Genomic DNA, 19,855 nt, shown 5'->3' with positions numbered 1-19,855 from the left:
CAGCATGGCTTGATGAGTGGTGCTAGGTCCATGCCTGGGATCCAAACCTGCGAACACCAGGTCGCTGAGGTGGAGTGCACAAACTCAACCATTACACCACCGGGTCAGTCCCTATCCTAGCCTTGTAAAAAAAGACAATACCACTAGGTCCACTTAAATGACTGTTCTGTATATTTATAATACTACTTTTATCATATTCCCCTCCTTAATAAGACTCTAAGGCTTGAATTAACCCTATCATAGCACTTACCTCATAACTTTATGATTACCTTCTTACTAGATAAGATTTAATGCAAATGCTGTATGCCTGTTTCAATTTAACTCTTGCACTTAGCAGAATGCTTGAAATTATTATTGACAAATATTTGTTTAAATATAATTAGTTGTTTAAATATAAGATATAATTAGTTCAACATTTAAGCATAAAGCTGAAATCGAAGTTGCTGCATCCTATTGACACTGCCTATAGTTTAAAATTATCCTGTTTATGTGGTTGTCCTTATTTTATTGTTTGTAATATAATACAATGAAACTCAAGGTAATACACTCCATGACCATTTGAGTTATCTGTTTATGTAGTTGGTAATTGACTCTTGTACTCAGCCAAATCAAGATGACTAGAATTCCTTTATCCTGACAATCATTTACATTTGTAGTGATAGTGTCACATAGAGATGCTGCTCTTTCCACAGTACTGCTACCACATATAACTAAATGTGTCATTTGAATAGACTTTAGAATCTTTCCAGGATATTCAGGTTTTTGTCTTTTTCTAGCATGTTCAACAATTCTGATTACGTCCAATACATGTTAGTACGTATTGTAATAAGAAACGTTTACTTCCTAGTAGGTAGGGTTGGCAGAGAAGGAGATAAAAGTGGTTTTCATCACCTTTTACTCCAAGCCCTACGTCTTGCTCTGCCTTCAGATTTTTCTTAGTGCTTCTTCCAGGTAATTTTGAAAAATGTAGTGTTGAACATTTTATTTGTTGCCAAATCCTGCATTTCCAAATTCAAATGCCACTAGAATGAGGGAAAACAGTTCTATAGAAAGAACAACATCCTTTGATAAGATTTGTACATTTTATAGCAGAGTGAGGTAAGGTTTAACATATTTAAATAAATTAAAATAATTTTAGAACAGAAACGGATTTAAGATCATTTCATCCAGTGGTTATCAAGTCTAACTGTGCATCAGAATCGGATTTAAGATCATTTCATCCAGTGGTTATCAAGTCTGACTGTGCATCAGAATCACCCAAGGAGCTTGTAGAAAGCACAGACTCCTAGGTGACATCCACAGCAATTCTACTTCAATATATCTGAGCAAGGTCCTAGAATTTGTCTTTTTAACAAGTACCCTGAGTGATTTTGGTGCATAGCCAGGCTGTAGACAGGCATTTTAGAATCACTGATCTATTACAATGTCCTGCAAACAGGACTTATATTTAATTTATTTCTACATTCCTGGCTAGACCAACAAAGTGCTAGGCACACAGCAGGTACAAAATAAATGTTTGTAGGAGATAGCACAGACAATACAAAGAAAAGTTCAAGGACTTTTGGAAGGTCCCACATTTAAAAAGTATTAGAAGTCAGTTCTTATTTGGGCCAGCGATGATAGGACGAGGGCTTCTGGATCCTCTCTTCTGCAAAAGTCTTTGAGGTCAAGTACAGTAAATAAAATCTTTGAAAATTGTCAGTCTGTTAAGAATATGCTATGGACACCGGTGTGTATGTTCAACAAAATGTGGTAGGTACAACACCCATCTCATTTTGCACATTTTAATAAAGTAATTCTTCTGATTGTAATTTTCTTAGGTATTATAAATATATTTATGAACTCTTTCCTGCTTTGGTGCATTAATCATATGGGTTTATTATACAGGTTAAAAGTGCATTGTGTATTAAGTTCCTTGAAACTAGGAAACAGAAATATCACAGGCATCATTATTACTTTTACTTCTCTCATCTACCCTCTAGGAAAAGTTTGGTTTGTGGCCAGTATTAAACTGCAGTTATTGGATGACTCTTACAAGAATGTTCTTTCGATCTGGTGAACTAGAATTCAATTACATGTCCAAATCAGTTTTCAGCATAAGAGGAAGTAGTGCAATGGTATCCTCTGGTTATTGCATCAGCATTTTAGAACATAGCTAAAACTTTCCAGAAGATGGAGGAGGAGGGGGAAGGGAGAGGAAGAGGAGAAAGAAGAGGAATAAGAATTCTTGAGTTGCAAACTCTTCATCTTGGTTTATATTATCTCTCATGTGAAATCTTCATTTACTCACCATACTGGTCTCATTTTTAAGGGCATTTAGAAAGTTGCAAGTCATTTTGTCCAAGAGTTCATTGTTAACACAATACCACTTATCTCATGGGATTTTCAATTTCTCAGAGAATACCCTGAATTACATTCATTACTGCTTACGGGTAAGTCCTGCAAGAAGATAGTTGTTACTGTGAGTAAATGTGTTATAAGTCATTTGATGACTTCTTCCATTCTCTTCATCAGTATGAATGACACTGATTGAGTCATTTTAACCAGGGATGGTGCCATGACCATCTCTTACACTAAGGGACTCTTCACTGGCAATGGGCAAAGTGGGTTTTAATAAAACAGCTGTGGCATTGCTGCAGAAAACACTGCAAGAGTATCCAACCTGACATGATTTAACTATTAAACACATAAAGGATAAAAAATTCACTAGTTATAACAACCCCCAGCATACATAATGAGTATACAGACTATCAAATTACTTTTTCTCTAACTTGTGTGCCTGAATTATTGGTTCTTGGATATGGAATGGGGAAGAGAGTTAAAAGGACTTACAAGTTTAATACATAACCTCACTTGCCTAGAGTTATTTATTTTTTACATGGTTTCTTTTGTTAAATGTAAACTTTGTGAATCCATTTTCCCTGTGAATTGCTTAGATAAGAGTCAATCTGAGGGCATAATTAAGAAAAACAGAAAATTTAATGTAACTGATTTGAGCAGAAGCTTGAAACCTGAAGTAGGATGGAAACTGAGTAAATCATACAGGTAATAATTGTGGGATGAAAGTAGGAGGGAACCATTAATGGAAAGATTAGTTTACTTCTCAAGTTAGTAACTAACTCTGCGTTGGCCTCTGAGAACCTCTCCATTAAACAGTTTGACTCAGATCATGCCTTGCTTTCCGTGGCTCATATGTGGAGACTTCCTACTTTTTAACGTGAATATCATTATGTGTTCTCTCTGATTGGTCTCTGTTTACTTCACATGAATATTTTCTTTTTCTCTTTAACTCATTAGCAAGCTTCTGAGAGGTTGAGGATTTCTTTCTACCTTTTTTAAACTTCCTCGAATCAGCAGCATTAGACTCAGTAAATGCTCAACCCATCATATACAGAATGAAATAAAGAGCTTATGAAGTAAAAAGTTCTAAAAGAGTTTTTCCTTTTCCTTATCACTCTTGAGCTATGAGTTGCACTCTAGCTAGTCTACTGCTGCACCCATAACACATGATTCCCCCTTTTTTTGTCTACCTGTTTATCCCATCTTTTAGTCTGAAGTCTTCTTGAAGGCAAGGACTATGTCTTAGTCATCGCTGTATCCCCCATATCTGGCTTAGTAGCTGATATAAGAGCTACTTGGTAGACGTTTGTTATGTGTGTGGGCATATCAAAGATGCATCAGATGTGAATTTGGGGAGTTATGTTTGCTTGAGTTAAAAAGTTGACTCTACTTTTGTCTTCAGTGTCTTAAAGAGATCTGAATTTATTATCAAAATACTACAACAGTCATTTCTCATGTTCTTGCCATTTTACTCAAGTTAATGTTTAAAAATACTATTTTCTTTTGTTTCACCCTAGAACTGAACAATGCTACAAAAACATTCTTTACTAAAGAATATTTGAAAATAAAACAAAGCTTTCAGAAATCCAGCTGTGCAAAATGGCCCCTACCAAGCTGCAGGAAAGCATTGCATCTTTTTGGAGGTAAGGAAACTAGTGCAAAAAAAAAGTCTGGTAACTTTGTTCAAGGTCTCTTTTTAAAGCTGTTTTCTTCCTTCCTTAGAAATGTTAGTGGAAGCATGTTTCTGTATTGATCAATTTTAAGTAAGGATTTTGCTAACTATCTCCTTGCTGAGAGCTACAAGTGTACCTATGAAGACTATACAGTAAGAGTAGAACTGGAGAGAAATTCATGATTAAATTTACTTTGCCTTGCTGTCACTAATGTTTAATATATAGGTAAAGAAATTCATCTCAAAAGTAACAGATCTGACAAAAGCTATATTTGACCAAAGTGCTAGTATTCTTTATAAAGATTCTTAATAATACCTTATCATAAGCTAAGTTTAGTTTTAATATTTTACATTTGTCTGCAAGTTTAGGGCAGGTAGAAAGTGGCAGAGCCTTGGTGTAGAGTGTTTCAGTGGTGTACAATGGACTGGGAATACCAATTTCTGCAATCCAGTCCAACTGGCTGCATGACCACATGCATGAAGAAACCGTCTTTTGTTTCTGTTTTCTGATCTTTAAAATGGGAATAATTATATCTGGCCCACCTAATTAATATAGTTGTTGAAAGGATCAAATGAGGTAATGTGAAAGCACATTCTAAATTATAACTAATTAACACTATATAGATGTAAGGAATTATCAAAATAAGGACATGACAATCTCTAATACCTTTTTCACCTTTGAGAATTTGTTACTGTATAATGATGATTATACAGTACGGACATAAAATATAATTTCATCTTTTATAAAACCATGATATGTCAGAGCATGAACTACTATGCAGTTTTAGTATTTACCCCTTTATGCTATTACAGGGTCTGGTTGGAAAAGTTCAGATGTGGGGAACTATGCTTTTCAGAGAACAAGAGGGACTTCTACATAAGAAGACCGATAAAATCAGTACAGCAGTGACATAGACCAAAAGGAGAGAGAAACAGAGCCTATGTAGTTGAGGCAAAAAATAAATTGATGTATGAAATCTCTGAGGTTTCCAAAAAGTTTAAGGACAAATATAACTTTATACAGAGGTTTGAATGAAAAAGTAGTTTAAGGATATTATATGAGCACGTATTATATAGTGGTTAGTAACTGTGGAAACTCATTATCTACAGATTTGGTATAGATACATTTAAGATATATCACATTTAGCCCAAAATATAATTTGAAATCAAATGTAAGAAAATCAATCTTACCTAGAGGATTTCATGCCAAAGAAGAGAAAATTTATAATATGAATTATGTGCTTTAAGGTTCCTTGGTATCCTACTTTTTACCTTACACTCAAATTTTGAAAAGAATGAAGCACCTTTCTGATAACCCCACAATTTCCTTCTTTTTGTATTCTGGGGCACTGAAGCTATAATTTAAACAGGTGCTTTTTGTTGTTTCATCTTATCTTTCCTCCCCATAGAAGTTCCATACAACTTGACTTTTTATAAGTTTTTAGAGAGGAGGTTCAAAGTAGCTTTATTACACACCCTAACTTAAGAAATACATTGCTGTCAGGAGCTCAGCTGAGCTGAGCTATCAGGCTCAGCCAAAACTGAAAGAGTTGCGCCTGTAATCACTTGGTGCAGTGGTATTAGCAAGAGACTAAAACCAGAGGAAATGCCTACTGCCCCGTTTCATTCTCCCCTGTGGAGTGGAACACAAGTCCAGGGTCAGGTGGATCAGCACAGATGTGGGGGACTCTCACTGTTGAGGGAGCCCCAAACAAAAGGCACCAGCAGTTTTATGGGCTCTGAGGAGTGTGGGGGGTTTATTTGGGGGGTGGGGTGGCCAATGGGAAGGGCTAGGAGTAGAGAAGTACTGGATACTAATTCAAGTGGAGGAAAGTGTCTTCATGGTTTTCCCCCCTTCTACCCCTCTAAAGAGATCTCAGCAGAGGCACTTGAAGAAGCTCTCTGCCCAAGGCCTCAGGTAAAGGAGCTAGGAATACAGGGGACTAGGGGGATTAGGGGGACTAGTGATGTAATATGTCAAAAAGCATCACTGGCCAGGGAGCTTGAGACCTTGACAGCAAGGCCTTCAGAGACTGTAATGCACTGGCTGTACATCAAGTCTGCTGGGAGGCGGGCAGGTTTCCCCTGTGAGGCCTGAGAGGTAAAGCCTCTATAATTGCCTGTGGTCGGGCCTGAAAAACCGCACATAGGATTTTAATCACTAACCGGATGTCTCAGTTACCAGTATTACTGAAGCACATTCTGTATGTCCCCTTTGCTTCCTGCTTCCTCTGAATTTTGTATTTCTCATTTCTTTGTAAGAGTATACATATGTTAATTTTGCTTGATTTTGAACTTTTACATGGTAACAATGTATGCATTCTTGTGCAATTGCTTTGTCACTCAGCATTATGTTTCTTGGATTCATCCATTTCAGTAAGTGTAGCCACATTCATTTATTTTTCCTGCTATACTATAGCCCATTATGTAAATAAGGCACGATTTCTTTGTTTTCCTGTTGATGAACAATTGAGTTATCCAGTTTTTTGTTATTATAAGTAGTGCTGCTATAAACATTTTTTTCATATCTCCTGGAACATAAGAGTTCCTCTAGAATAAATGTCAGTAGAAAACAGGTAGGTTCATAACAAAAGAACATCTTTAACTTGATTACCTAAACCAAATCGTTTTCCTAAATGACTGGACTGATTTATCACCAGCTTTGTCTACCACATTTGGTATTTTCAGCCCTTTATATTTCGCCAGCCTGATAGGTATAAAATGGTATCTCATTGGGGTTTTAATTTCAATTTCTCTGATTACTAGTGGGGATTGAACATAGCTTTATATGTGTGTTGGCCATTGAGTTTCTTTATTCTTGAAATTCCTTTGTGAATTTTGTCCATTTTCCTATTGATTGTATTTTTCTTCTTGATTTTTTGAGAGTTAAAATACTTTCTGGTGGCTTCTTTTTCTTCTAATTATATGAATGGCAGCTATCTTCTCCCAGTTGTGGTTTGTCTTTTTACTGTATGATGTCTGTTAATGAACTGTAGTTCTTTGTTTTCTCCATTATCTTTCCAGTGTGTATTATTTGCCTTAACAAATTCTTCTCTATCCTCAGGAGCATAAAGATGTTTTTCTCTGTATTTTTCAAGTAGTTTAAAGGTCTATGGAACTGATTTGTGTTGTTGTTGTTTTCTGGGTTTGTGGGGTTTTTTGTTTTTTGGTTTTTTGCTGTGTTGTAGGTAGGGATCCAATTACTTTTTGGCTTTTTTCCTATTTAATTTTTTCCAACTACCATTTATTGAAAATAATTCATCATTTCCCCACTGATCCACAGTGCTAATCTGTCATCTTTTAAATTTCCATGAGTGTTGATCTATTTCTGAGGTCTTTATTTTGTTCTATTGGTCTCTGTCTAATTCTGTGCCAATACCATACTGTCTTCATTACTCAAGCTTTATAATAAGTCTTGTTCTCCCCCTTCAAACTTGTTTTACTGCAAGAGTGTCTTGACTATTGGGTTTTTTTTTTTTTTTTTGGTACTCTTTGAATTTTAGAATCATCTTGTCAAGTTCCATGAAAAGCTACATTGGACTGAAGAAGGGACGTCCTATTCAATGTATGAGTCAGTTTGGGGAGAATCGACATTTTATAGTAATAACTTTCCCTATCCACTAACTGGTTAATCTCTTTTTTTATGTAGATCTTCTAAATCTTTATTGTCTTATAATGAAATTTTATCATTTTCTTTACAAATGTCTTATACATCTTTTGGTTAGATTTATTACTATGTACTTGCTATGTTGTTGTCCTCTTTTCTTGTTTTCTGAACCTTAAGTGCAGAGAATTGTGCCAGTTCTACTTCTTAATTTATGGCATATCATCATCACTAGTCAGCACATTCATTTCCTTTTATCCCCATATTCTACTTTCCATTATGGTGGGTTTATTTAATATGTATCTTTTTGTTTGTATTCTTATATAAAGTGTATTGTTGTTTTCTGTGCATATATTTTTAATTTATGGAAATGGTCTTGTTATACATTACACTCTTTCTTATCTTTTTCACCTAGCACTAGGCTTTTAGATCCATTCAGGTGGCTATGTGTACCTCTATTCTGTGAGTTCTAGTTAATGCCCTACTAAGGTGTGCATCTACTACATTTATCTATCTATTCATTGACTGGAATCCAGAATACCTCCAGCTCCCTGCCACTACAGGTAACACTAATGAATATCCTAGTATGGACCATGTGAATATTTATTTGACGTATAAACTCAGGAGCAGAATATCTGGGTCACAGAATATGAGTATACTTAACTTGACTGAATAGTGCCAACAGTTCTCCCAAATAACCAGGACAGATACCTATTAACAGTGAATGAGGGTTGGGAAAACTTAGAAGTATGAAAAATGACAAGTATTGGCAGAAAATGGGAATTAGGAATCCTTGTTATTGTTTTAATTTTCATATCTGATCTCTAATAGTTTGTGATCCCTTCAAATGCTTGTTAGTCTTTTGGAGCCTCTTTTGTAACAGCTTTCCTCATTTTTCTAAGGGGCTTTCTGCCCTTATTCATTTCCCAGAATTTTTTGTATATTCTAGATATCCCCTGTCAGCTTTAGACATTATGAATTTCTTATACCATTTTATCATCTATATGTTGTTTGCCCATGGTATCCTTCATTGAAAGAAATTTTTAACTTTGATGTAATTAAACACACCTTATTTTTGCCTTATCATTGTGCTTTGAAGTTTTGTTTAATAAGTTCTTTCCCATTCCCAGGTTGCAAAAATTTCCTCTTAGATTTTTTTTTATATTAACTGTATAGTTTTACCTTTCTCATTTGGGTCTTTATCTAGAATCTACCTCTTATGTTGTGTTATAGAGAGTTCATGCCTATCTCTCTTCAAATAATAGTACTTTTCTGAATATTTATTATACAGTGATGCTGGGTTTTTAAAACTATTCCCTGATGTTGTACAGAAATGTAATTGTGAGATATTGATCTCACATTTTGCAACTTTAGTAAATTATCTTACGTCTAATTATTTAAGAGTTTGGGGGGCTTTCAATGAAGACAATAATATCTGTCTTATCTATAAAGACAGTTTTATATCTTTCAATCTAATACATATACTTTTTTCTCTTTTTTCTTGCTGTACTTTCTGAGCTAGGACTTCTGTTTGATTTTGAATAGAAAAAGTGATAGCAGTATCTCTGATTTTAAAAGGAATACTTTTTTTTTTTTTGATGAGGAAGATTGTCCCTGAGCTAACATCTGTGCCAATCATCCTCTATTTTGCATGTGGGATGCCACCACAGCATGGCTTGATGAGCAATGTATAGGTCTGTGCCCGAGATCCAAACCCACACACCCTGGGTTGCCAAAGCACAGCAGGCGAACTCAACCACTACACCACCAGGCTGGCCCGAGGAATGCTTTTAGTACTTAATATTGAGTAAATTGTTGCTCAGTGTTTTAGGTAGATACCCTTTATCAGGTTTTAAGAAAGTTTCCAGTTTGCTAATAGTTTTTTCTTGAATGGATTTTTAATTTTGTGAATTTTTTCCAGCATTTCTTGAAATGATCATAATGACTTTACTTCATCAATCTGTTAATCCACTGAATTATATTAATAGATCATAATAGATTTTCTAATGTTAAACTGCTGTTGTATTCCTGGAATAAACTCAACTTGATCATTTTTGTGCATTGCTGTATTTGGCTTGCTAGTACTTTGTTTGGGATTTTTACATCTATATCTATGAGTAAGATTGCCTCTATGTTTCCTTTTTACATGCTGTCTTTGTTTTGTCAATTTCTTCTTTAGTCAGTTTATGTAATTTATCTTTTGGCCAGGAACTTGTTCATTTTTTCTGTTTTAAATTTGTTCACAAAAAGTTGTTTCTATCTTTTAATCTGTCCTGCATCTATGGTTATGTTCTCTTTGTGTTCTTGATATTATTTACCCATACCCTTGTTTTTTTCTTGATCTTGCTAGATATTTGTCAATTTTATCATTCTTTTTAAATAACCAATTTTTTAAATTGACTCTTTTGTATCTTTACTTTCTATTGCATTAATTTCTGATCTTTATTAAATTCTTAATGCTACTCTCTTTGGATTTATTCTATCCTTTTTATGCCATATTAAGGTGGCTTTCTAGGTCATTAAATTTTATCCTTTCTACTTTTTAAAAATTATTATTTAAGGCCATAAATTTTCCTCTCAGTAATTTTATACATTACATGTATTATTTTTGTATTCTTCATTTCTAATTATTTTTCATAAGAATAAACCACATTTAGTTAGATATTAATTGAATCATCTTGATTAAAAATAATAAAATTAGGATCATATTTGAAAACTGAGATCTGTGATTCCCACAGTTATACCACAGTACTCAACATATCATGCCATCCATGCCATGTTAATTGTTACCCTAAGAAAAGTTTGTTTTCACCTTAGTTTTCTAAGATTGGTCGAAGGAAGTAAGATGGGAAGGGGGACCCCATAGGAAAGAATAGACATTCCCATAGATGCCTTTGGCTCCACAAAATTAGTGTTCTTTCCAGGAAAACAAAACAAAACATTTTAACATAGCTTTAGATTTTCTAACCAATGAAGCTCATATAAACTCTTCTTGAATTCATTCAGCCATAAAGCTAACTCACACTTACCTAGAATAGACTTGTTCCTTTTCACCTACCAAGTAGTGTCTTGGAGATATTGATAAGTAAGCAGACATATTTTAACTTTTTTCTTCTTACAGATACATATTTTATATATAAAATGGGTAATGTGAAAAGGAATGGAAATATTCTAGATAAATATGTTCTAGCACTTTACATCTCTTATCATGTACTAGTTGCACTGATGACTTGTCAGTCTTAGTTTTTTCCCCAGAAATATCTACCGTTTCTAGGCATTGCATCCTCAGTTTATCAGTATCCGCTTGACATGATTTCCAGCCATGCCATGTTAGTCACTTCCCTAAGAAACCGAAACCAATTTTACGTGTGTGTGTGTGTGTGTAAAGCTACCTAGCTAAAAGGTTTTACTAAGATCTTTTTGCCAAAAAAAAAAAAGTTCCACGTTATTGATTTTTTTTTCCTATACATACTCAAATTAAAGAAATGGAAAAAAATTATAATTTAAAATCCATGTCCTAATTTTTCTGCCTGTAATAAAAGCATAAGGCTGAAATGCAGATGCCTGAGATATGTTTATGACAAATCCATCCATTTCTTGTAAAAGCCTTGGGAATTGTTTTATTTGGTCATTAGTTTGTCTGAAGGTGTTAGATTGATTCTGCAAGTTTAAACTTGCCCAGTATAAATGAAGGAATATCCACATGAAAAAGAATGCTTGTCTCTAATAGAAGACAAAACAGTATATACTCAAACAGCAGGAGTTTGAAGATAACCCAGAAATCTCCCTTCTGAGAAAGTTAGAGGTAAGTCAGAGAGAATTTAAAACATGCTGTAGACTTTGTGCTGCCTTAGAACAGAAAGTGCATTAACCTTTACATTTCCTCTGAAACTGGAATGATTTTGTTCACAAGACAATTTTTTGAAAGGACGTATGAATTCTAAGGTGTCTTTTTCTCTCTATTTATTTTCCAGTGACAGAATCAGGCCCTGTTTTTGCCTTAGGGTTTACTTATGAGTTTAAAATTTATTTCAGAAGCTGACCCAGTTAAAAGCCCTACGTTATCATAAACTACTTGAAAAGCAAGTAGTTACATGCAGTCCCACTAAAAATGTAAAATTATAGATTCTCAAGAGTTAGAAAGGACACGTAATATAACTTCTCCAACTGATATAAGAACAGCCTCAACAATCACCCTTGGAAATGGACTTCCAGACTCTGCTTTGCTTATTGCATGTAATGGTAGGGAGCTCACTACCTAAAAAAAGTAAGTGTCTATTTTAACAACTTTATCAGACAAATTTCTATGTTGAATGAAATCTGCCTTCTTACAGTTTCCTTTTATTGGTTCAAGTCTGTTTTAATCTTCCTCCATGTGACTGTTCTTTGAATATATGAAGACACATTTGATGTTCTCTGCAGGTCTTTATTCCGTACACAAAATAATCCATATTCCTTCAACTGTTTCTCATGGAACTTGGTTTCTAGGTCCTGGTTGCCTGTTTCAGAAATACTGCAGGGCTGGAAACCATGTCAATTAGATACTGACAGAATAAACTGAAGATATATGCCTAGAAATGGTAAATATTTCAGGGGAAAACACTAAGATTGAGAGAGTCAGCAGTGCAACTAGTACCTGATAAGAGATATAAAGTGCTAGCTCACATTTGTTTAGAATGTTTCCATTCCTTTTCACATGACCCAGTGTTATTCTGGTGTTGGGTCACTGAATCCATGGTCTCTCTCTAAGGCTGAATAGTTCAGTTGAGCAATGGACTCAAAATTAAGACACCTTTTGCATCTATATTATGGATGCAATGAATTATAATACAAGTTGTACATTTCGTTCAAATATTGCCATTTCATAACTATTTTTAAAATTACCAGCAGTTTTATTCTCTCCCTCTCCTTTTCTCCCTCTCTCTCTCACACACACACAAATTCCATCCCTCTCAATGTTTCTCATATATAGATGTTGCTTATGTATCCATATGAAGTTGAATGTTAGTAGGAAATGCTACCTTCATTTACAGACAGTTGAATATATAACATAAATGTATACATATGCACATATATTTAAGACCTACCCGCTGACCACAGGACCTCTGAAATTAGCACTGGAAACAAATTCTCATGGCAGGAGAGGTTCATTCACCTGACCTTGGCCCTGAGCTCACAGTTTTAATACTATGCTTTCCTTAATACTAATGCTTTCCCTAACTGGAGGGAAGTATCTACTTTACTCTGCATGGATCATTCATGCAATAAAAAGTTATGAGACATGCAAAGGTTAGAAAAATGTGACCAATAATCAAGAGAGGAAGCATAAAATAGAAGCAGATCCCCCAAATGATCTAGATGTTGGAGTTAGCAGACTAGGACTTTGAAATAACTATTAGAAAAAAAAATAATGAAAATAGAGAAAAAGATGGGCAAAATAGTTGTAAGGGTGGACCATGTCAATAGAAAATGAAAGCTATAAAAAAGAATAAAATCGACACTGAGGCTTGACAATCACTGAGCCATATATTATTAGTGGCTTGGGTCTCTTTGTTCAAAGTCACTGCCTTGGAGTGACATGACCTGTTTTCCTTCCACTTCTACTTCCTATACTCAAGCACAATAGGTGCACTTGCACCTCCTCTGTTGAACCCAAGCAGGGCCTTTTTTAGTCAATCCATTGTCCTCATTCTCTTCTGCCTTTTATAGGTTGAATGATAGAAACTTGCCATACTTCTTTGAGTTCTACTTCATTCATGCAACTGGGCTAATTGAGTAAGTGGTTTGAAAATTCAGTCTGCAAGCTTAATTTTACCTCTTAACTCTGTACATGGATCCCGAGATGAAGACTACAGGAGGGAACAAGAAACCCTTTATTCTTTAAGCCAGTTTACCATAAGCCTTGGATTTTTGAAATTACCTTATGATTGACTATACTAACGATGCAGTGTTTTGTTTCTCATTTGGCTAGTGGTCCATTCTCCTGCATCTAGATGATATAGTTTGCAAGGTTACTGTACTCATCTTCAGCTTACAGATCCCTAAGAAGTTTCTGGCCTACCTCCTCACAGAGGATTATCCACCTGAGCTCACCTCCTAGACTCTTCCAAGTTAGGAAAGCGATGAGAGCTTTGAAGTCAGGAATGCCACACTGCACAGCTCCGGGAAGCACCTGATGTAGTTGTCTCTGTGAGGGGTGCTCTTTGGAGTTCTGCAGTGCGCAGCATAAGTGCACATATACAATCACTCTGCATCTTGTCTCTTTTCCTGATAAACAGGGATGTATTTACAGTTTGGCTGCTTGGCCCTGAGAACAGTCTCTCCGTTGGGAAAGATGAATGTATCCACAAGAGTATTTCAGGCCTCCATGCATAACTTTATCAGGAAGCAGTATAATAACCCCAATATTTATACAAGAGAAAAATAAAGTAACAGGAAAGTGCTCATTAAATAAAATAAATTTAAAATTTATTAATTATAGATAGATGGAAGAGATGCAATCTATAGTCTTAGTAATTGTGTAATGAAATTTTCTTCAATGGTCCAATATAAATGATTTGAAAACTAGAATTTCTATTTAAAGTCTGAGTCGCTTCCAACCAAGAACACTCATAACACCTGTCATGACAGATGCAAAAAGAACAAATTATAAACAATTTGCTTTTCCTCATATAAGTTAAAGATTGGATAATTACCAGACATTACTCATGTTACTGACCAAAAGCCCTCCATTGTTCATAAGCCATTATTTTAAATGTACATAAATCTTATAAATTTATTTTAGACTCAAAAGAATCCTTAAGTTATGAAAATAATTTTTGTTTTGATTTTTTTTTGCAGACTATGATTATATTTGCACAGTTAATATATTTTTCTAAATGACATAAAATAACCAGCTTCTAGGGAGATTACAGTTTGCATCATTTTTCTTTAAGGAATGTAAAATGTTAACCACTCAGACTCATTTCATTCATCAAGTGATCATTTAGCTTGGTGATACTAATAAAAAGATAAAGAACTTCCAAGAAGGATGACCTTCAGTATTCATAATCTTTATCTAGGATTTCAGGAATTGGGCTTCCTAAAATGGAGCAACTACAAATAAGACGATTATTATGAAATAGCACTTTCATCTCATCTTGGAAAATTCCAAGATCCTCAACCTACATCAACAGATGAAAAAAAAATTTTTTTTTGCATGAGGGAAGAGAAGAGCTAAGGTTTTGTTTTGTTTTGTTGCCATTTTTTTGATGAGGAAGATTGGCCGTGAGCTAACATCTGTTGCCAATCTTCCTCTTTTTGCTTGAGGAAGATTGCCCCTGAGCTAACGTCTGCACCAGTTTTCCTCTATTTTCTATGTGGGACGCTGCCACAGCATGACTTGACAAGTAGTGTATAGGTCAGCACCTGGGATCTGAACCTGTGCAACCTGGCCCACCAAAGTGGAGCATGCAAACTTAGCCACTATGCCACTGGGCCAGCCCCTTGTTTTGCTTTTTGAAGCAAAATAGTTTTGGGTCTTAGTTTCTGTTCTTTCACACTCTGACCTTGAATTAATCCCAGTACTCTGGCTATATCTCAGACCAATGAGAATCTCTCGAGATGGGTCCCAAACATAAGTAGTATTTAAAGCTCCCCAGGGGGTTCCAATGTGCAGCCAAAGTACCAAGGTTAGAATACATTGCTGTAGAAGCTGCTAGGACTTGTGACTCTATAGCAGAACAGAATTGTGGACTCAGAATGGAAAGGTACCTTGAAAGGTCCTTTTAGTTATACTCTGACTTCAAGGCAGTAACATACCTGAATTATTATGAATAATGAATTAATCAGATGGAATACAGTGCTATAAATAAAGGAGATGAATGAAATTTGTCATACACTGAAATGAAGTTATACTGCCATAGTATAGTGACACTTTAATGGTGCATGGGAATTGTCCATTTAGATAGCAAGTACAAATTTAATTGAAACTACAGAGCAAATTTAAGAAACCTGCAAGTAATTGCACAAATTAGAGTTTAGCCAATATGCTGAGAACACCTCTCTGGGGAAAATGCTATAAGATATGGGAGACCACAAAGTGTTTAGTATTTCCATATTGTATCCAAAGCACTAAATATATTTGCCTGTTTTTTCATCTGTAAGAAAAAATTACTGTTAGAAGAGGAAAGTGAGTTAAAATGGTTATCAAGGTAGTCTCAAGAGAGAAAAAGAAGTTCCAATAAAAAGGTAACAAGTATCTGGGGAAGAGAGAAGGGCCAGTCCCAAATTCTTTCCTTTGGGTCCATGAGGAGTATGCTAGTGATCTTAAGATATGCTTGAAAGTTCTAGACATTTTTTGCCAACTGTCAGAGCTACTGCTGTGATTTACCATACCATAGCTGTAGTTGCATCTTTCATCTTTACAGTGCACATGAAGTGAAAGGACTTATTTATTATGACTTAAAACAAGTGAATATGAAATGAGATATATACCCACAAATTTAACAGATATTACAGTATTCACTCATTAAAATTAATAGGATAATATGAAAATGTTTTGATGTTTCCAGATTTGTAATTTGCTATTGAAAACTTGCAAACAGCAGAACAGATTAAAACTTCAAATCTCTACCTTTACCAGTATCAGGCCTGTGATATAATTAAGCAAAGCAGCTTAAGATATTTAAAATAGAAAAACTTCATAACTGTGCTGACAATGAAATGGTTTTTAATAGCAAAGTCCTACTCTACTTACGTATTTTAACTTTTCTACGACTGTATTGTAATAATTCAAGGTTTTGTTGAGGAATTTTAGATATTACTGTTTTATGAACTATTCTTTTGGTAATGCAATAGAGGTGCTACTCTATTATATTATCACTTAAAATATAGGGCTGGGCTGGTGATGTAATGGTTAGGTTCACACGCCCACTTCGGTGGCCTGGAATTCGTGGTTCGGATCCTGGGCACGGACCTACACACTGCTCACCAAGCTATGCTATGATGGCGTCCCACATACGAAATGGAGGAAGATTGGCGTAAATGTTAGCTCAGGGACAATGTTCCTCAGGTAAAAAGAAGAAGATTGGCAACAAATGTTAGCTTAGGACCAATCTTCCTCAGCAATACAAAAAATTATATATATATATGTATATATATACAGCCTACTGCATTTCTGATGGGCTGAAATATTTTATAGGAAGATTGGATATAATACAAGGTTATATATAAATTATAGATTTTATAGTGTAATCTGAAAATACAATCTATCTGAAAACATTGTTTCAATTCCATTAATTTTTTCTTCAATACTGCGTTTAAATATCCTTTTTCCTAAAATAGCAATGAAAGAAAACAATAATATATGGCACAGGGCCGCTTTTTCTTTTGTTACGTTTTCCTGGTCTGAGAAAGTGAAAGGCCATAAGGATAATTTCTCAAAGTATTCCAAAGAGAATTTAAAAGAGACAGTTTAAGTGACTAGAAACCTTGAGTTCTCTCTGAAATATATATATTATGCTTTTAAGATATTTTATTCTACATTCCTTATGTGGTAAGTCTTAAAACTTCACACAGAACCAAAAAACATAAGGTTAAGAGTTCACTTTTAAAAGAATTTGTACAAACAACTGGTGGCCAAATATGAGGCTTTTCAGGCTGATTTGATAATATGACTTCCTGTCTTATGGATGCTGATTTGTCAGGAATACTAGCAGAGCTTTGAAAGGATAAAGTGAATCTGAAGTAATAGTGCTTTCTTTTTTTAACTCTCAAGAGGAAAATAATATCTCAAGCAGATAAAATTCTTTTTCCTGGGGCCAGCCCCGTGGCCGAGTGGTTAAGTTTGTGCACTCTGCTGCAGCGGCCCAGGGTTTTGCTGGTTCGGATCCTGGACGCAGACATGGCACCACTCATCAGGCCATATTGAGGTGGCATCCCACATGCCGCAACTAGAAGGACCCACAACTAAAATATATAACTATGTACTGGGGGGTTTGGGGGAGAAAAAGCAGAAAGAAAAGAAAAATTAAAAAAAAGAAGATTGGCAACAGTTGTTAGCTCAGGTGCCAATCTAAAAAAAAAAAAAATGCTTTTTCCTAAATTGAGTTGTCATTAAATTACTGGAGTCTGACTTTTCTGAACAACGTTTCCTATCAGGATGATCTTCAAAATACTTAACAACCAGTGACATAAAATCTCTATATAAATCAAAAATTAGAAAGTATATTCCTTTCATTCACTTAAATGACTACACATATTTATAAAATTGATTAGCAAATGATGTAACTCACAGCATAAATTATTCACCAAATTATTCTAATAATTTATATTTGTATGCTTAGAAATGATACGAATGATTTTTTATTCAATATAGATTGCTACTTAAATGATGCCCTGTCTGGGCCATGATCTGACAAGGTAGGTTTATCTAATAACAAGCTTTAGTTACAAATTTAACCACCTGTAGGTCATTTTCTTAATTCCTTATTTGGTTTCAAAAAGTTAAAATTGTTAAATAAGTGACCCCTGCAGTGTTTCTCAAAAGGACTCTATTGGTCTTTTGGGCCGGACAGTTCATCGTCGTATTAGACTAACCCAGCACTGCTGAACATTTAGCAGACCTGACCAGCAGTAGACCCCCCATTTATTGTAGCATATAAAAATGCTCCCATATATTTATAAATGTCTCCCAACATCACCCCATGAAGGTTATGTATAGATTTAAAGATTAAGGAAGGTTGCTCATTCCTTTTTTCTTTTTTCCCCCAGCTTTAGTATAAATGACAACAAAAAAATTCTAAGATATTTAAAGTGTACAATGTGATACTTTGATGTATGTATACATTGTGAAAGGATTCCCCCCTAACCATCACCTCACATGTTTACCTTCTTTTTGGAGAGAACATTTAACTTGTACTCTCTTAGCAAGTTTCAGTTATACTACAGGGTTATCAACTATAATCACCATGTTATATAGTACATCCTCAGATTTTATTCACCTTATAACTTAAAGTTTTTACCCTTTTACCAGCTTCTCCCTATTTCCACCATCCCTCAGCCACTGGCAACCACTTTTCTACTCTCTGTTTCTATGAGGGTTTTTTGGTTTGTTTTGTTTGTTTTTAGATTCCACAAATAACTGATAGCATGCAGTATTTCTTTCTCTGTTTCTGTCTGGCTCATTTCACTTAGCATACTGCTTTCCAGGTTCATACATGCCGTAAGAGACAGGATTTACTTCTTTTTTAAGGCTGAATAGTATTCCGTTATATACATACATACACATATATGTATTTATATACACAAACCACCTTTTCTTCATCCATTTTTCTGTCGACAGGTAGTTTTCATATGTTGGCTTTTGTGATAATGCTGCAGTGAACAGGGGAATGCAGATATTTCTATGAGATAATGATTTCATTTCCTTTGGATATACACCCAGAGATAGGATTGCTGGATGATATGGTAGTTCTATTGTTCATTTCTTGAGGAGACTCCATCCTGTTTCCCAGAGTGGCTGTACCAGTTGACATTCCCAAGAACAGCATATATGGGTTCTCTTTTCATATCCTTGCCAGCATTTGTTATCACTTGTATTTTCCATAATAGCCATGCTAACAGCTGTGAGGTGATATCTCATTGTGGTTTTGACTTGTGTTGCCCTGATAATTAGGGATGTTGAGCATCTTTTCATGTACTTGTTGGCCATTTGCATGTCTTTCTTGGAAAAATATCTATTCAGGTCCTTTGCCCAATTTTTAGTTGGGTATTTGTGTTTTTGCTATTAAGTTGTATGAGTTTCTTAATTTTTGGATATTAACTCCTTATTGGATATGTGGTTTGCAAATATTTTCTCCCAATCCGTAGGTTGCCTTTTCATTTTATTGATGGTTTCCTTTAATGAGCAGCAGCTTTTAGTTTGATGTCATCCCACTTGTTTCTTTGTGCTTTTGTTGCCTTTGCTTTTCATGTCAAATCCAAAAAATCACTGCCAAGGTCATTGTCAAGGAGCTTACTTGCTACATTTTTTTCTAGAGTTTTATGGTTTCAGGGGTTAAGGTCAAATCTTTAAACCATTTTGAGTTGATTTTTGTGAGTCGTGTAAGATAGGGGCCCAGTTTCATTCTTTTGCTTGTGACAGTCCAGTTTTCCCAGCACCATTTATTGAAGAGACTATCCTTTCCCCATTGTATATTCTTGGCTCCTTTGCTGAAAATTAATTGACCATACATACATAGGTTTATTACTGGGCTCTT

The 19,855-nt window shown here is 35.0% G+C and overlaps 1 protein-coding gene across 3 annotated transcripts in view; it reads left to right on the top strand.

The window, feature by feature from the left end:
• Positions 1–19,855, top strand: part of RNF180 (ring finger protein 180) — a 205,269-nt gene that overhangs the window by 162,323 nt on the left and 23,091 nt on the right. For all 3 annotated transcript variants that reach the window (XM_046671015.1, XM_046671017.1, XM_046671014.1), the window contains one exon: positions 3,858–3,983. In XM_046671015.1, coding sequence (XP_046526971.1) covers positions 3,858–3,983 — 126 coding nt within the window. The remainder of the gene's footprint in view (positions 1–3,857; positions 3,984–19,855) is intronic.

Source organism: Equus quagga, chromosome 9 (genome assembly GCF_021613505.1).
Source record: "Equus quagga isolate Etosha38 chromosome 9, UCLA_HA_Equagga_1.0, whole genome shotgun sequence".
Lineage (NCBI taxonomy): Eukaryota > Metazoa > Chordata > Mammalia > Perissodactyla > Equidae > Equus > Equus quagga.
Note: the sequence above shows the minus strand (reverse complement) of the source record. Positions and strands in the feature narration are given on the sequence as shown.